General features: G+C 38.4%; 1 protein-coding gene across 1 annotated transcript; it reads left to right on the top strand.

Moving 5' to 3' along the window:
• The first annotated feature begins 3816 nt into the window (after nt 1-3816).
• Nucleotides 3817-14598, top strand: dhrsx (dehydrogenase/reductase (SDR family) X-linked). Its single transcript, XM_086044966.1, has 7 exons — nt 3817-3982; nt 8726-8833; nt 9771-9839; nt 10617-10718; nt 11835-12042; nt 13003-13210; nt 13553-14598. Exons 1-7 carry the CDS (start codon nt 3883-3885, stop codon nt 13733-13735), a joined length of 978 nt encoding a protein of 325 aa, XP_085901092.1. The 5' UTR covers nt 3817-3882; the 3' UTR covers nt 13736-14598.
• The last annotated feature ends 115 nt before the right edge of the window (nt 14599-14713 follow it).

The following is a 14713-nucleotide window of genomic DNA, read 5'->3' as shown; positions in this document are numbered from 1 at the left end:
AGTTGGGACAATATCATTTATTAAAGAAGGGATTTGCAGAAGTGTCAAGACGTATAACAGCATTTTGAGACGTTACAACAAGTTCGTCTGGTCTGGTGTGGAGCGGTAGCATTCATATAAACCTCTACTCCCACCTAGTGCATGCAAGCTTAAGTACATTCTTAATGTGGCTTCCCCTCGTCAGTGGGACGAGTTTGAGATTGAAAACGTCCACAAGCGATGGGTGGAAAAGGAAAATTGTTCAAGAGCACAGAGGTGGGACTGGTATCAGTAACAATGTAACATCCACACAGTATAACACTGCTATATTAAAGTAAAGCTGCACAATATTGGAAAAATATGCAATATACAATATGGGTGTTGCACATTGCAATATTGACATTAGTGCAACATATGTACCTCTAAAGAAATTGTATCTTTATTATCTAATCAGATGCTTTTTTTGTTCATGCGGAAAATAAGAAGGGTCATTCTTATCCAATTAAAGCCCCAACATGTAGAATTTAGTGTCACTTAGTGGTGAACTAATAGAATGCAACGACCTGAGCTCGAAGTGGGTGCATTTAGAAGCGTGTGCGCTACGGTGCCTCAGAGAGACCACACATCGCAAACCTACCACCAATTTCTTCAGCAGAGGTACAAGCAAAATTCTAGTATTCTCTCAAGTGTCAAAGTAAGTGCATTATACTTAGTACACTTACTCTAGTCCTGATGTGGAGGAACTATGTTCGCTAAGTTTGTCCCCTTTGAGTACCCGTAGTAGAAAGATGGCTGCGACACATAGCATACTCCTGTAGGGGAGGCGTGCTCTATGTAATATATATTAGAGATTACTTCATTTACGATTATATTAAAAAAAAAAAAAGGTTGATTTTGATATGATAGAACATATATTTTTGGCATATTACTGAGATTCATAGTGGGTTTTCAAAATGAATGAACTCTGCAAATGAATGAACATGGGATAAGAATTTATTGGGAAATGATATCAAAGCTGGCGGTGGCTGACTGCTTAGCTCATCCACCTCAGTTCAACTCTGGGCTCTGGCCTTCCTGTGCAGTGTTTGCATCATTTCCTCATTCCTGCGGGGGTTTTCTTCGGTTGTTGCGATTTCATCCCACATTACAAAAACATGCAGGAGAGGTTAATTGAAGATTCTAAATTGCCCATGGGTATACATTTATAGTAGTGTAACAAAAAACAATTTGAATCGGAAAATCAATTTTGATTCAAAAGATGCGAGTGCATTAAATGGAACCAAATTTAAAGTCAAACCGTCCTTGACTCGGTATTCTTACCATTTACCATTCATGTCGCACCTCATGTATTGAGATACAGTATGTATCATATGCACACCCCCAGCTATTTGTCTATATGTGCACTGCAATTGAGTCGCGGCCAGTTCAAGATGTACACCACCTCTCGGCCAAAATCGCTGGGATGGGCTCCAGCACAAGCAGTCCTGTGGCCCTGGTGAAGATAAGTGGTACAGCAAATGGATGGATGGATGAAAGGCACTATTCAAGCTAAGATTAAGATGCTTTTCATCAAGTGTAAAAAGGACATTTCTCCTTTGTACCCAAGTGATAGAGGAACTTTTCTCTGGTCACTCTTCAAACACTGCAAGCTTCAGTATTCAGTAAGTACGGTATCCTTAACATGATGATCTACCCACAGAAATTCCGGGTGGTTTATTATAGTAAAATTCTTTGTGATCAATTCAGCATCATGATGTTCCGCTTGATGCCTTTAAAATTCGTAAAGCTGTACATGTAATTACTTACCCTGTGGATAACACCATGCCTTCTTCAGAAGTACACTGTTTTTCCAACAACAAACACTGGGAAACCAATGAATTGGAGACTATTGAACAAGAAGACGAGGGCCTTCATTTTATGGGACAAAGTGGAGCTGCAAAAAATACGGTTCAATGGGATCTCAAGTAAAACATCAGGAAGGACAAAAAAGACTTGACTTTTTGCAGTAAATACATTGTGGACTTGTTTGGAAAAAGATGTTTGACATTGTTCATGAATAAAAAGCATGAAGCATTAAAGAAACATGTCAGGTCAACACACATGATTTGCCACACATGATTTCGCGGGCCACATAAAATGAAGTCACGGGCCGGATCTGGCCCCCGGGCCTTGGTTTGACACTTGTGAGTAAGTTACTGAAGCCGTTGCTCCTGGTGCTGTGTCACCAGTAGGTAAATGACGTTACAGCGTGAAAGCATTTTGAGTTCCAAAGGTAGAGAAGCGCTATACAACTGACAGCCCATTTAGAACTTGCAAGTACATCAATGTCTTTCTTGAACTTTCAACATAGGCCTTAGTTGCATAAATTCGATGACCAATTTTGCAAGGATACTTTGTTAATCTTATTCTTGTAATTAAGTAACGATTAGTTAAAAGCCAGACTTTCTTCCAAACAATATCATCCACAAAGCCGGCCCAAAATGCAACCACATATGTTGTTGAGGTAATATCTTTCTGGAAAAGCAGATGTATTTTATTCGTACCAGAAGATTTCGTAAGACATTCTTTACCTAAAAATACACGTATTGGGAATAAGAATAACAAGGACAATTTCTGGGCGTCAAGCCTGGGTTGGACGCATTCATACTCCAGAAGGTATTCCCCAAAAATGTTAGCATAATCCCCATGTATAACAGGTATCCGGTGTTCAGACCCCCCCTCCCAAAAAAATCATTGGAAAAAAAAAAAAGAGTACCATTCTTAAGAAATAACTGATCCCGCTGTACAATATGCTTAAACCAATTTTCCATGAAGAGAGTATATAGAGAATGTCCTTGTTATTCCATAAATACTCAGTATGTTGTAAAAATTGTTTGTAGATGAGAGACCATGCTGAAAAATTTTGGAGAGGAAAGTTAGCCATTTTCACGATCACAGGGACCCTGTCAATGTTTATCCAAGCAGGCCCATGTTTCACACTGAGTAAGTATCAATATGAAACATTATAAAATACTTTTTTCTTTGTGTTTATTATTTAATTCCTATTCCCATTATAAAATACTTTTTTCTTTGTGTTTATTATTTAATTCCTATTCAAGACGTTATAATATACCGCCATTCTTCAATGTTAAAACAATGCTTATACAAACAATATAACACTTATATTGTTAAAATAAGGTTTTGTTTTCGTCAGCTGCTGGTGTGACGCAGGATTTTTTTCAATTAAATAAATGTGCCTTGAATCAAAAAAGTTTGAAAAACACTGATTTAGAGCATTCTTTAATGGCCATAAGCTCACAATTACGAGACTTTGGAGAACTCTTTAATCACCTCAAATTCAACAGGTATTTGTTGTTCATTCTGTCATAGGAAGGCAACTTTTTTTTTTAACTTTATTGAAACAATTAATGAACAATGTTATTTAAAAAAATCAGCCATCAATAATGAGAAATTATATGGTATCAGGAATTCCGATTAATAGATACATTTTGGTATCACTGTTAAATAAAATAGTCCAAGCAAAAACAAAGACAATAAATGTAAAAGATAAAGCACAGTAAAAGAGGAAAACTGTCCCTGGATATTTGTAACTACGGCTTTATAGGAAAAAAGGCATTCAAAAATGTCAAAATCTTATTGCTTTTCTTATTGTTAATTAATTTGATAGAGTTGAATGCAGATTGCAACTCCAACAGGAAAGCACAAATCTGGGAGGGGATTTTGCACATTTCTATTTGTGAATAAAAAAAATTCGCACAAAGGAAGGCAACTTTTCGAACGCCTCTGACGCTCGGTGACGTCTTCACTTCGGGGGCGGAACCAAAGCGAGTTTGATCGTTTCCATCCTGGCGGCCGACGGGACTGCACGCACAGTCGGACGCAGGAGAGGCAGGAAGAGGAATCATGAATCCACTGTCTGTTTTGGTGCCTCTTCTCAAACTTTACTATTGTGGAATCAGAGTTCTCATCTACCAGATGTTCAACAGATGTTTTACCCTACCAGGTTGGGCCAATTATTATCAATTATTATTTTCACTGGCTTCTTTAAAAAATGATTTAGATTGTAGGTTTTATTTACAGAATATTACACAGTAGTGGAACAATTTGTATTCATGTTTTTTTTACTTTTAACCTTTAAATAAATGAGAAATATTTTCTTTTACTTTTAGAGTACTGAAATATTTTTTTCGTTGCTGTATTATGTTAAGGCAGAGGTTGAAAACCTACTCAACTCTGTACTTACAGATACTTGTGTAGAAAAAGTAAAACTCGAAATACTGATTTACTTTTACTCAAGCAAAAGAAAAGTACAGTCTCTGAAATCTAAAAAGTACAAAAGCAAAAGTATTTTTAAACAGCTATAATTATACAGTATTTGATACCTTGGCAACACAAAATAATACTTTTCCACAGAAAATTGTTTTAAATTTAATTATGAACCCGTTTCTAATCCCTCGAAGGGAAATTGAACTCAAACTCTGCTGTGTACATTTTGTGTTGTACATTTCACAAACCAACTCAGATGCAGGGAGAGATGTGGGAGCAGTGATGGACAATGCCTTGCTCAAGGGCACCTTAACAGTAGCCAAATAGCAGACTAATGTCTCTCCAACAAATAGGCCCCTTTTTTTCTTTTTTTAAAAAATTATATACAGTATTATTTTTTTCACAGCGGGACTGAAACCATGGTTTCAAAGTCAACCGGTGAATGATGAGTGAATGACTCTATTAATAGCTTGTATATTTCTTATACGGAGTAGGAAACAAATTCACTCGACAATAATCAAAATGTGTTCCCTTTGGTATATCACCAGTGTGTGTGTGTGTGTTTATTTTTTTCTAATGCCATACATTCTTGGTTTTTTTTTTTAGTGTGGTACAAAAAACAATGTATTAATTCACCATGAATCATTCTTGGCGCCGACATCATCAAACAATTCTCTTATATGAGCCAATCAATGGGAATATCTTGCTTCTCTGAATCTGTCGCCATCACCATCATAAGTGCCTCTTGGTGTATGTTCCTCCATGTCACTGCTCTCCCTATTTTGACAAAGTCAGATTGATTTTTGATTCTAATTGAGAATAATCAGTATAATAAATAAAGACTAGGCCTACTGCACTGGCTTCCATTTGTAACTGCTTTCCATAGTGATGTTCGAAACGACCTTTTTTCAGACTGATACCAGTAAAAATACTCAACTCTTGAATATCACTGATACCGTTACCAAGTAACCGATACCACTAATACTTTTGATACTTAATATTTCTATTAAACAAATGAGTAAAGGATAAATAAAGACCTTTTGTTTTTTTTTAATGACAAAAGGCAGAACAGTCACTCTTTAATAGATAATTTAAGTCCAAAATAAACACAATCAACAAAATCTTAATTTAGGGTTTATGTTTAATAATTTAACAAAAGTGCCAAATTAAACTGACAAGTCCCTGAGTTTTAGCCTTTGTTCAAAATGATTGAAGTGCGACATAATAGTGTTTCAACTGTTAACTGTTAGGTATGACACTATGATGTTGGGAAATATGGCTGGGTGATACATCTGAGAATTTTATCACAATGTAAGTCTTTAGCTCATATTAAGGGATATACATTTTTTTACCTATTAAAAATAAGCAAAATATTACATGTATCAAAGATAAGAATGCAATTAAATGAAATGGATCTTTATTGCCATCGCACACGCACAAGAGTGCAGAGCAACGGAATTAACTTTAAACAGGCACAACCCGTCCAAGAAACATGAAAAACAACTATCAACAGAGGGAGACATTATGACGTTCGCTTTTCAGCTCCCCGAGTTCGCAGACGTGTGAAAAGGAAAGACACTAGAAAGAGGGAGGGAAAAAACAAGACTCGAGCTAAATGCAACCATCCAGAGGAAAAATACTATTTGTATTACAAAACACAGGTACATGGAAGTACAAAAACATAGGCAGGAGGTGAATATGGCACTCTGTAGAATGGATGGTGGCTAATAAAAACTTCTGGACCACATGAGACCATGGGAACCAATGTTCCCTCTTTGCTGCACACGTGAGCAATTGCGCACTGCTCTCACCTCAGCGCACACGGTAACGCTGGCGTGCACCACGCACACACATTACATTTCTCCACTTATTCCTTCATTTCCACCCGAGTTTAATCTACAAACAGGACTCACCACATTCCCACTTCCCTTACAGTTTCAGTAGTTTACAAGTCCCTTAAATCAGTGTTTTCCAAACTTTTTGGAGTCAAGGCACATTTATTTCATTGAAAAAATCCCGCGGCACACCAGCAGCTGAAATTGTGAAAAAAAAAGCTTATTTTAACAATATAAGTGTTATCTTGTTTATAAAAGCATTTTTCAACATTGAAGAATGACGTTATATTATAACGTCTTCTATAGGAATTAAATCAACACAAAGAAAAAAGTATTTTATAATGTTTCATATTGATACTTGAAACGTGGGCCTGTTTGGATAAAAATGCGTCACTAATTCGCTTGTCTGTAAACAAAGACAATTAGCCACCTGCTGCTGCTGCTGCTGCTACCTGCTGGTATGGAAGAGTACTACAATGTAGTATCTACATGATTACGATGCCACGCGCTAGACCGCACAGGCACACAAATGAGATCATTTCCCACGGCAAACCTGACAATATCTGCGGCACACAGTTTGAAAAAAAACTGCCTTAAATGATGCTCTTTCATGCGTTTCAGAGATCCGGTGGCTAGAAATATTTGTGTTTTATTAAATGACATGTTTTTCATTATTCATGAGTGGACAATGCCGGACCATATTTATGTAAATTGTATTGAGGCGCAATTATGCTTAGAGTGTTAGAGTGACCAATGTGCTGAAATAAAAGTGACAAAGTAGGGCTAATTTTATTTGTGTCACAAATCACTGTTCAATGATATGTTCTATTTTGATATCAAGATGGTTTGATTTTTTTTTTTTTTTTTTTTTTTTGGTCACATACCTACATCATGTAACTGGCTGTGGTCTCAGGTTTCGGGAAGCCGTGTGCACGTCTGATGTTGCTCACCGTGGTCCAAGGAATGCTCAGGGAATTTGTGTGACTGCTCATATGCGTGGAGGGAACATTGATGTGAACATTTTGAAATTGGTCCTAAATTTGATTCCAATGGTATTTAAAAGTCTTGAATTCAATTTGCCTTAAGATATAGAAACCCTGAAGTATCACCTCGGACTGATCACCCGTCTAATATGACACACCATTCACACACCGCAGACACTTAAATAGAGGTACAGTAAGATACTAGAAATGTCCTAAGCTCTCCAAAATAGTTTCTATGTGCTATATTGGTAAAGTTCTGACTTACGCAGCTGATGAGCCCGTAAACTGGTTTAAGAAAAAAAAAGCCAAACCGAATTGTGTGGCGTAGCATGTGAGAGTCACAAGGAGGGCATTATGCATTGCCACCGTATTACTCATAATCTGTGCAACAGTGCTGCTTATTCAAATAGTTGTGTGGGGTTTATCCCAAAGCGTGACAAATGGATCAAGACTGACCCGCGACTGAACAGCTCTCAGTATAAGAGAGCACTTGTAGCATCTATCCTTTTTTTTTTATTATTATTATTATTTTTTTTTGTTTTCTGTGTCGCTTGATCTGACTAGGGTCGCAGGTTTGCTGGAGCCCGTCCCAGCTGACTTTGGGTAAGGGACAAAGAACCAGTCGTGCTCACTTTCACACCTACGGACAGTTTAGAGTCAACCGCAGTAATGGCCTTTTGTTAAAGAATACCTCTTAATTAAAGCTTCACTTTGTGATGAAAGAGTTTTTGATGCATATCATTAGAGTGTGCAGGGAGCCCTGAAGTAGCCACAAGTGTATTATTGTAGAAGAAAAGAAAATGTGTTTTATTGAATAACACTGTTTTTGTCCAAAACGTTTTTGGACCAACAGTGTCATGGACAAATGAAAGGGACTTGTTCTGCAACTAGTATACAAAGTGGCTTAAGAAAGTATTCAGCCACCTTGAACTTTTTGACCTTTTGCCACATTTCATCCTTCAAACATATAATGGATTTTTTTTTTTTTTTTTTTTTTGTAAAGTATCAACACCAAGTGGGCCACAATCGTGAAGTGGAGTGAAATTCATATGATATTTTAAACATTTTTTTGGGGGGTGGATAAAAATTGAAAACTGAACCAACTTTTGCTGTGGTTACAGATGCAAGTCTTTTGGGCTATGTCGCTATCGGTTTTGCACATCTCGAGACTGAAATGTTGGCCCCGTGAGATTAAAGTTTCAAGCTTTGGAAATACTTTCATACCAAATACCAACTCTATCTCTTTTATTTCTTGCCCATGTCCTCTCTTGGTATTATTTTAGTATAGTGCCATCTTCTTTGTGGTTTGCATAGAAAATTGAACAGCACAGTATATGTGATGCCTCAAAACGTTGTTTCCCGATAACAACACCAGGGTTCACAGTATTTCTGTTGCAGCGAGGTGATACGTGTACAAGGATCAATCGCCATTGCGGGTGTGAGTCGCCGACAGTAATTTTTTTGCTGTTGTGCAATCGTTCGGTGTGTGCCAAGACTAAAGCCTCCTCGGGTCCCTAAAAAGTTCCTACATAAATCTCCGTCGTTATTCTTTCAATTATTATTGCCTTTTAGTCAGAGTCACAGACACTTCAGACCTTTTGTAAACTGAAAAATACCTTTTGCGTTGTGTTCTCATGTTGTCCCTTTTCTCCTTTTTTACAGTCTTAGAGAAGCAGAATGGAAGGGTTGGCATTGTTACTGGTGGTACAAGAGGAATGGGTTATGAGACTGCCAAACATCTGGCAAGACTTGGCATGCATGTCATCATTGGTAAGCTTCTAGCTAGTCAGTTTGCACTCAGTAGTTTAATCTTTACCTTTGGCCCCTGGGCCTGACCCATAAAACCCATCCCACCCTGTAGACTTCAACGCAACTTCGCTGGTCACAAACAATACCCTTGCGCTTGCCGGCATTCTTTTTCGGCACCTCCTTAAAGCGGAAGTCAACCCAAGCATAATTTTTTCAAGAAAATGTTCCCAGCAGGCCCACTAGCTGATTAATTTTGCGTTTGTGGAATAGAGCAAAATTCACCTGTTTTTAGCCATCTCTGTGGGCGGCCATTTTGTCTTCTGTCGACTGAAAATGACATCACAACTGCTCACAACGACCAGTCGCGGCTGACCTGTTTTCTGAATCTGTGCCGTGATTGGTCGTTGTGAGCAGTTGTGATGTCATCTTCGGTCGACAAAAGACAAAATGGCCGCCCCCTGGGATGGCTAAAAACAAGTGCATTTTGCTGCTTAACTTATATTCCACAAACGCAAAATTAATCAGAATGCCGTGTTTCATCTAGTGGGCCTGCTGGGAACATATTCTTGGAAAAAATATGTTTGGGTTGACTTCCGCTTTAAACTTGAAGCCTCCCCTTCATTTCAAGGTGTCATTAACCCTTTCATGCACAGTGGTCACTGCAGTGGACAGCTATTTAAAAGTTGCTTTCGCCTATATTGAAAATATTTGAACCCTTTCATGCATTAATTATGATTTGATGTAATTATTTAAAATATAAATATATTATTTTTGATAAATTAATCTAGGCGAAAGCAACTTTTAAATAGCTGTCCACTGTAGTGACCACTGTGCATGAAAGGGTTAATTGCGTTTAAAACAGAGGCTTGCAAATTCAAATTCAAAGAGCTACTTGGTGTCTTCAAAGAGCTACTTGGTGTCTAATGACCCTTCTCTCATTCATCATCGTCATCTCCAGCTGGGAATGAAAAAGAGGAGGGCTTAGCTGCCGCAAGGACGATTCAGGAAGAATGCAGAGAGGGGAAAGGTAAACATTTTTCTCACCTTTCATCACATCACTACATCCTCAAAAATGTCTTTCATACCTTCTTTTAACCAAGGCCAAACTTGGAGGAAAAAAACAAAAAAAATTGCTCTCTATTTATCTATTTTATACATTGGCCACAATATTATACCAAATTGTGCAATCAGGATACGAGAGCTGTGTCAAGATTTTTACCAAAAGTTCAGATAATAATATCCAGTTTGTCAGAAGCCTTAATTTGGTATGTGTTGATTGCATTGGTGTAGAATTAGCTGAAAAGGGTTTCATTCTTATCAGTCTTTTTTAACAGTTGCGGTAGTTACTCGTTTAGCTACGAAGAGTCACAATATTAGTCGCGGCCTTCATTAAGATGCAGAATAAATCTATTTTTCTGTCAATACTTCCCTGATAAAATTTCACATTATTTCTCACCGCTGCTGAGCCTGTCGTTTTTCCATCACAATTGCACTAGCAGCGCAACTGAATATGCGGGCACGCACACTCGGTTGTTCATAAACATATACTTTACTGTATTTGTGCTGCTTATGCCGCAAATGCATGTTCCTTACAAACGGGGCAACGTTGAAAGAGAAAGGAAATAAACAGGCTCCTTGAAGCAATATTACAACAGAGAATTTATCTCCTAAACACATATTTTGAACTTTTGTTTTACAGTATGTCCACATGTGTGCGTAAGTTATCGACATGTTTGTGTGTATGTTACTGTTGTTTATCCCCTTCCAAGATCACGTTCCATGACTAACTTGTCGTAATTTCCAGCGGAGTTTCTCTTTCTGGATCTGACTTCGCTGACTTCAGTGCGAAAATTTGTTGAAACGTTCAAAAGCCGATCGCTTCCCCTGCATCTTCTGGTTAATAATGGTAGGCAATTTTCTATTTGTTACTTTTATTTATTTTTTTTTATGTATTGCACGTCATCCATAGTACACACGCACACGCATCAATGCGAAGCAAAATTGAAAAACCCCAGCCTATAAGGGCGTATTATCCTGTGCATAGTGTCCGGAACAAGAGAACCAGTACCTTCCCATCCCTAGTGCGTTCGGTATGGCACTGACATTGACGAGAAGATCAAAGAAGAGTCTTTTGCGTTCCCCAGTGTAGAAACTGACACACTGTAATCATCAAAAAGCTACGCTTGCATGACCCGGGGCACTTGTCGATTGAGCCCAGAATAGGACTGCTGTTTCCGTACCAAGAAAGCCCAAGAGGTGATTGTGGATGCTTGATCATGGGGTTATTTGGTACTCATCGTAAAACTAAAAATACTTGTGACAGAAACAGGAAGAGTACTGTAAATGGCTCCAATTGCTTTCCAGAGTCATCACAAGATATTTGATTGAATGACAGCGGCGAAAGCCACTGGCAGGAAGGAAGACAGAAGCTCTGAACGACGAGACCAAGATTGGATTCTGGGATGTTTGGACAATGTACGACACATGGAAACTAGCTCAGCAAAGATGAGACGCTGTAGGGCATCATTAATTTGGACATCCTTGGCATAATTGAAAGCGGATAGGAGAATTGTTCCCAAGCTCATTTCCTAATCACGTCAATATGAAAATCCTTGAAGATGATTTCATGAATATACTGGAAGAAGAGAGTATTTATTTACAAGATTTAAAAAAAATAAATTTTAAAAATAAAACAGATCAGACTAGGCCAGAAAAACTTTTTTAAAGGTCCCCCTTGTAATGGAAACTGAGTCCGATGAAACCAAGGCCAGCTTGTATTGGAATGATTGCGAAGGCATACGTGGCTGCTAGTTTGATATATATATATATTTCGCGCAGCCACTGAAGATGACGACAAGAAGATCAAGAAGATGACATTACTTAATGGATGCATTAGTTTGTATTCCTATGAACCAAAAGCTGTTTATTTGCTTACATGTCTTTGTCTTGTCTTCAATATTGTGATAATACTGATAACTGTAGCAAATGTCACTATAATAGACTATGCTATAACTGTGTGTAGCTGGGACCATGTTGGTTCCTGAGTTGCAGACAGAAGATGGCTTTGAATTCCACTTTTCGCTCAACTACCTTGGCCACTTCCTTCTGACCAACCTGCTGCTTGACTTGCTGAAGAGATCAGGGAGAACAGGCTGCTGTTCCCGAATTGTCAACATGTCCTCTGCAACACACTATGCGGGGGTTATACACATGGATGATCTCAACAGGAGGTAAACGTTTGTCACAATGTCCTCGCTCACTTTATTTTTAGTTATTTCAACCTTGAGGTTCAATTGAACTAATTTTAAAAAACCACAACACCAAAAGTGGCTAAAGTGCCACACAATTTTTGGATTAACATTTAAAAAAAAATCTTTCTCAATATACTGATATGTATTCACAGCAGAAGGGAAGGTAGCTCTGTCCTCGAATGGTTAAAAAAAAAAAAAAAAAAAGAGAGTATTTGATGCTCCCCCAAATGATTATAATTTTCCCTATACAAATCATTGTAATTATAAATGCCACAAACTATCATCCAAAAATGCACATCTTTTTTAAACTCATCTTACAACTTTTATCCTTAAGTATAAATGGCTTACAGATGATTTGATTTGAACAAAATGCACTGGAAGTGTGCGTGTAGGTTGCCTTCGCAATCTGTAAAACCAACAATTGTCAAGCAGTATAGTAATGAAAGCTCCGTCGGCCGTTAACTTGTGCTTTTTAATAAATTGGTTTCTAAAAAGCATATATATTATTTACATAGATTTCAGGCAGACAAAGGCTATGAAACGTCTTCCATCAACAACCCTGATTAAATCTAGCTCCTCCCCTTTGTACACAATCTTAGAAAATGTCAAGATGTGTCACTTCAACATATATACTTGACACCATTACTACTTTCCGATTAGCCAGGGCTTTGGCACCATCTTGTGGCATGTCGGGGTGTTTCAGAGAGAGCACGAAAAAACATAAAAAGTTACGTTTTTCAGCAAAAAGCCAAGGATGGGTTTCACAGAGAAAAAAGACAAATAGTTGAAGTTGTGGAAAGCGAACTGTGGATAGGCAGGGATTAACTGTGATCGTATTTTTAAAAGCAATCGGTAGCTACATCCCTGATGTTATTCAAGTGTCTGTTAAGTAAAGTATAACAACCATACGAATATCTTACCTCCTTTCTCCTTTGCCAGGTTAAGTTACAGCTCCCATGGTGCCTACGCCCAAAGCAAATTAGCCTTAGTCCTTTTCACTTATTACCTGCAAGAGCAGATGACAGCTAAAGGCTTCTCGTTGATGGTCAACGCTGTGGATCCCGGCATGGTGGACACGGCACTCTACGACAACCTGTGGAGCCTTGCACAGGCACTCAAAAAGCCATTTGCAAAGACTTTGTTTAGGGTACGTCAAACATTACATTACAGTACAGTATGTGTCAGTCTTGAATTGATTCTGTTTTTAGGTGACAATATGCCACCACAGGATACAAAAAATCTTAAAAATGAGCTTTGGTTATGTTGATGCTACCATCAGTTGTAGCATCAAGCTAGCATCTCTTGTTCTGCAAGTTCACCTTCACCAACGTTTTACTTTTTATGTCCGAGAGGTTGTGGCTAATAAGAAAGTGAAACATATCTGATGACTACAGTGTGCGTAGTCCGCCTACACCCAGAGCTAACCTCTCAAAACTCTTTGGAATAAACGTTTGCACTTTTTTCTTTTGTTTTGTTTTTTTTCTCTCAGACTCCAACAGAGGGTGCCGCTATAATCTTGTATGCTGCAGCTGCCTCTGAGATGGAAGGGGTGGGTGGCTGCTACCTCTACAATGGAGAGAAGAGGCAATCAGCCCAGGACTCCTACGACTCTGAGCTTCAAGCGGAGTTGTGGAAAAAGAGTTGTGAGCTTGCAGGGCTAAATGAGGCCTGATGTACAAGGTGGCTGTCATCCCAGGATCAATAGATCCAAATCAAACTCGAAGCAAGCAAAAGATAGGGCTAGCAGACGCCGAGGTTTTTCCCACTTCAAACGAATTTAACATATGAGGGCTTTTCACACCTTAATTAAACCGGTGAGTCGTAATCACTGTGTTGCGCGAATGATCATATTTCACGCAATTCATTTGACAATTTTTAGTCATCTAACAAGAATGTCTTTGTTCATCTGTCAGAAATGTACAGTATAGTGACAGAAAGAGCGATTGAATGCTCTTCCACGAGATTGCAAATGGACCAATGAACCTGTTTCCACCTGTTGCCATTCATACAACTGCATTATAGCCTTTTGTGCAATTAAGCAAGTTCAGACTTTTCATGGAGTAAGTGCATTTGTGATTCAATTCATATGAGATCATTATTTCAATGTGTATAGACAGTACTTTCTGTCACCTTTTTCCTTTATGTCCTAATCTAAAATATGTGCCTGCCCTTGGCTATCAACCACACTTGAGAAACATTAGACAGACATCTGTTACACAGGTCAGGACATTGTGGCTGCCCAATAGAAGAAAAATGTGTTGGCTCTGCAATATCCACCCCTTCCCCTCTGATATTACAATGCCATATTGTTGTTTTTTTCCCTTTTTTAGTTTTTTTGATGGGGCGGGGGGACGGGGGTTGGCTTGAATCAGTGTGTTGAGGTCATCACCATTATATTACCTGTATCCATTTTTTTCTTGAACTTGTTTTTTCAGAAGCCTTGCATATGAACCACATGCAATTACGTGATGCTGTCCACAATTTTTTTTGTGGAAAATAAAGATTTGCTGGACAACGACTAGTTGTCTAAAACTTGCGGTGTGTGGGGTGAGTGGTGGTGGTGGTGGGGGCGTAACATCGCACTCCTTATATCTGGTGTGGTCTTGTGCCATAAAGCAAACAATACAACTTCTTCAGGTGACGCCATCAA

Source organism: Filicampus tigris, chromosome 1, assembly GCF_054856515.1.
Source record: "Filicampus tigris isolate MCC_2025a chromosome 1, RoL_Ftig_1.0, whole genome shotgun sequence".
Taxonomy (NCBI): Eukaryota; Metazoa; Chordata; class Actinopteri; order Syngnathiformes; family Syngnathidae; genus Filicampus; species Filicampus tigris.
The sequence above is the reverse complement of the archived record's forward strand: the minus strand, read 5'-3'. Positions and strand labels throughout refer to the sequence as shown.

Coding starts and splice junctions, on each gene's coding strand:
- dhrsx (XM_086044966.1), top strand. CDS start 3,883: ATGAATCCACTGTCTGTTTTGGTGCCTCTTCTCAAACTTTACTATTGT. Junction 12,043..13,002: donor ATGGATGATCTCAACAGGAG/GTAAACGTTTGT, acceptor CTCCTTTGCCAG/GTTAAGTTACAGCTCCCATG. Junction 13,211..13,552: donor TTGCAAAGACTTTGTTTAGG/GTACGTCAAACA, acceptor TTTTTCTCTCAG/ACTCCAACAGAGGGTGCCGC.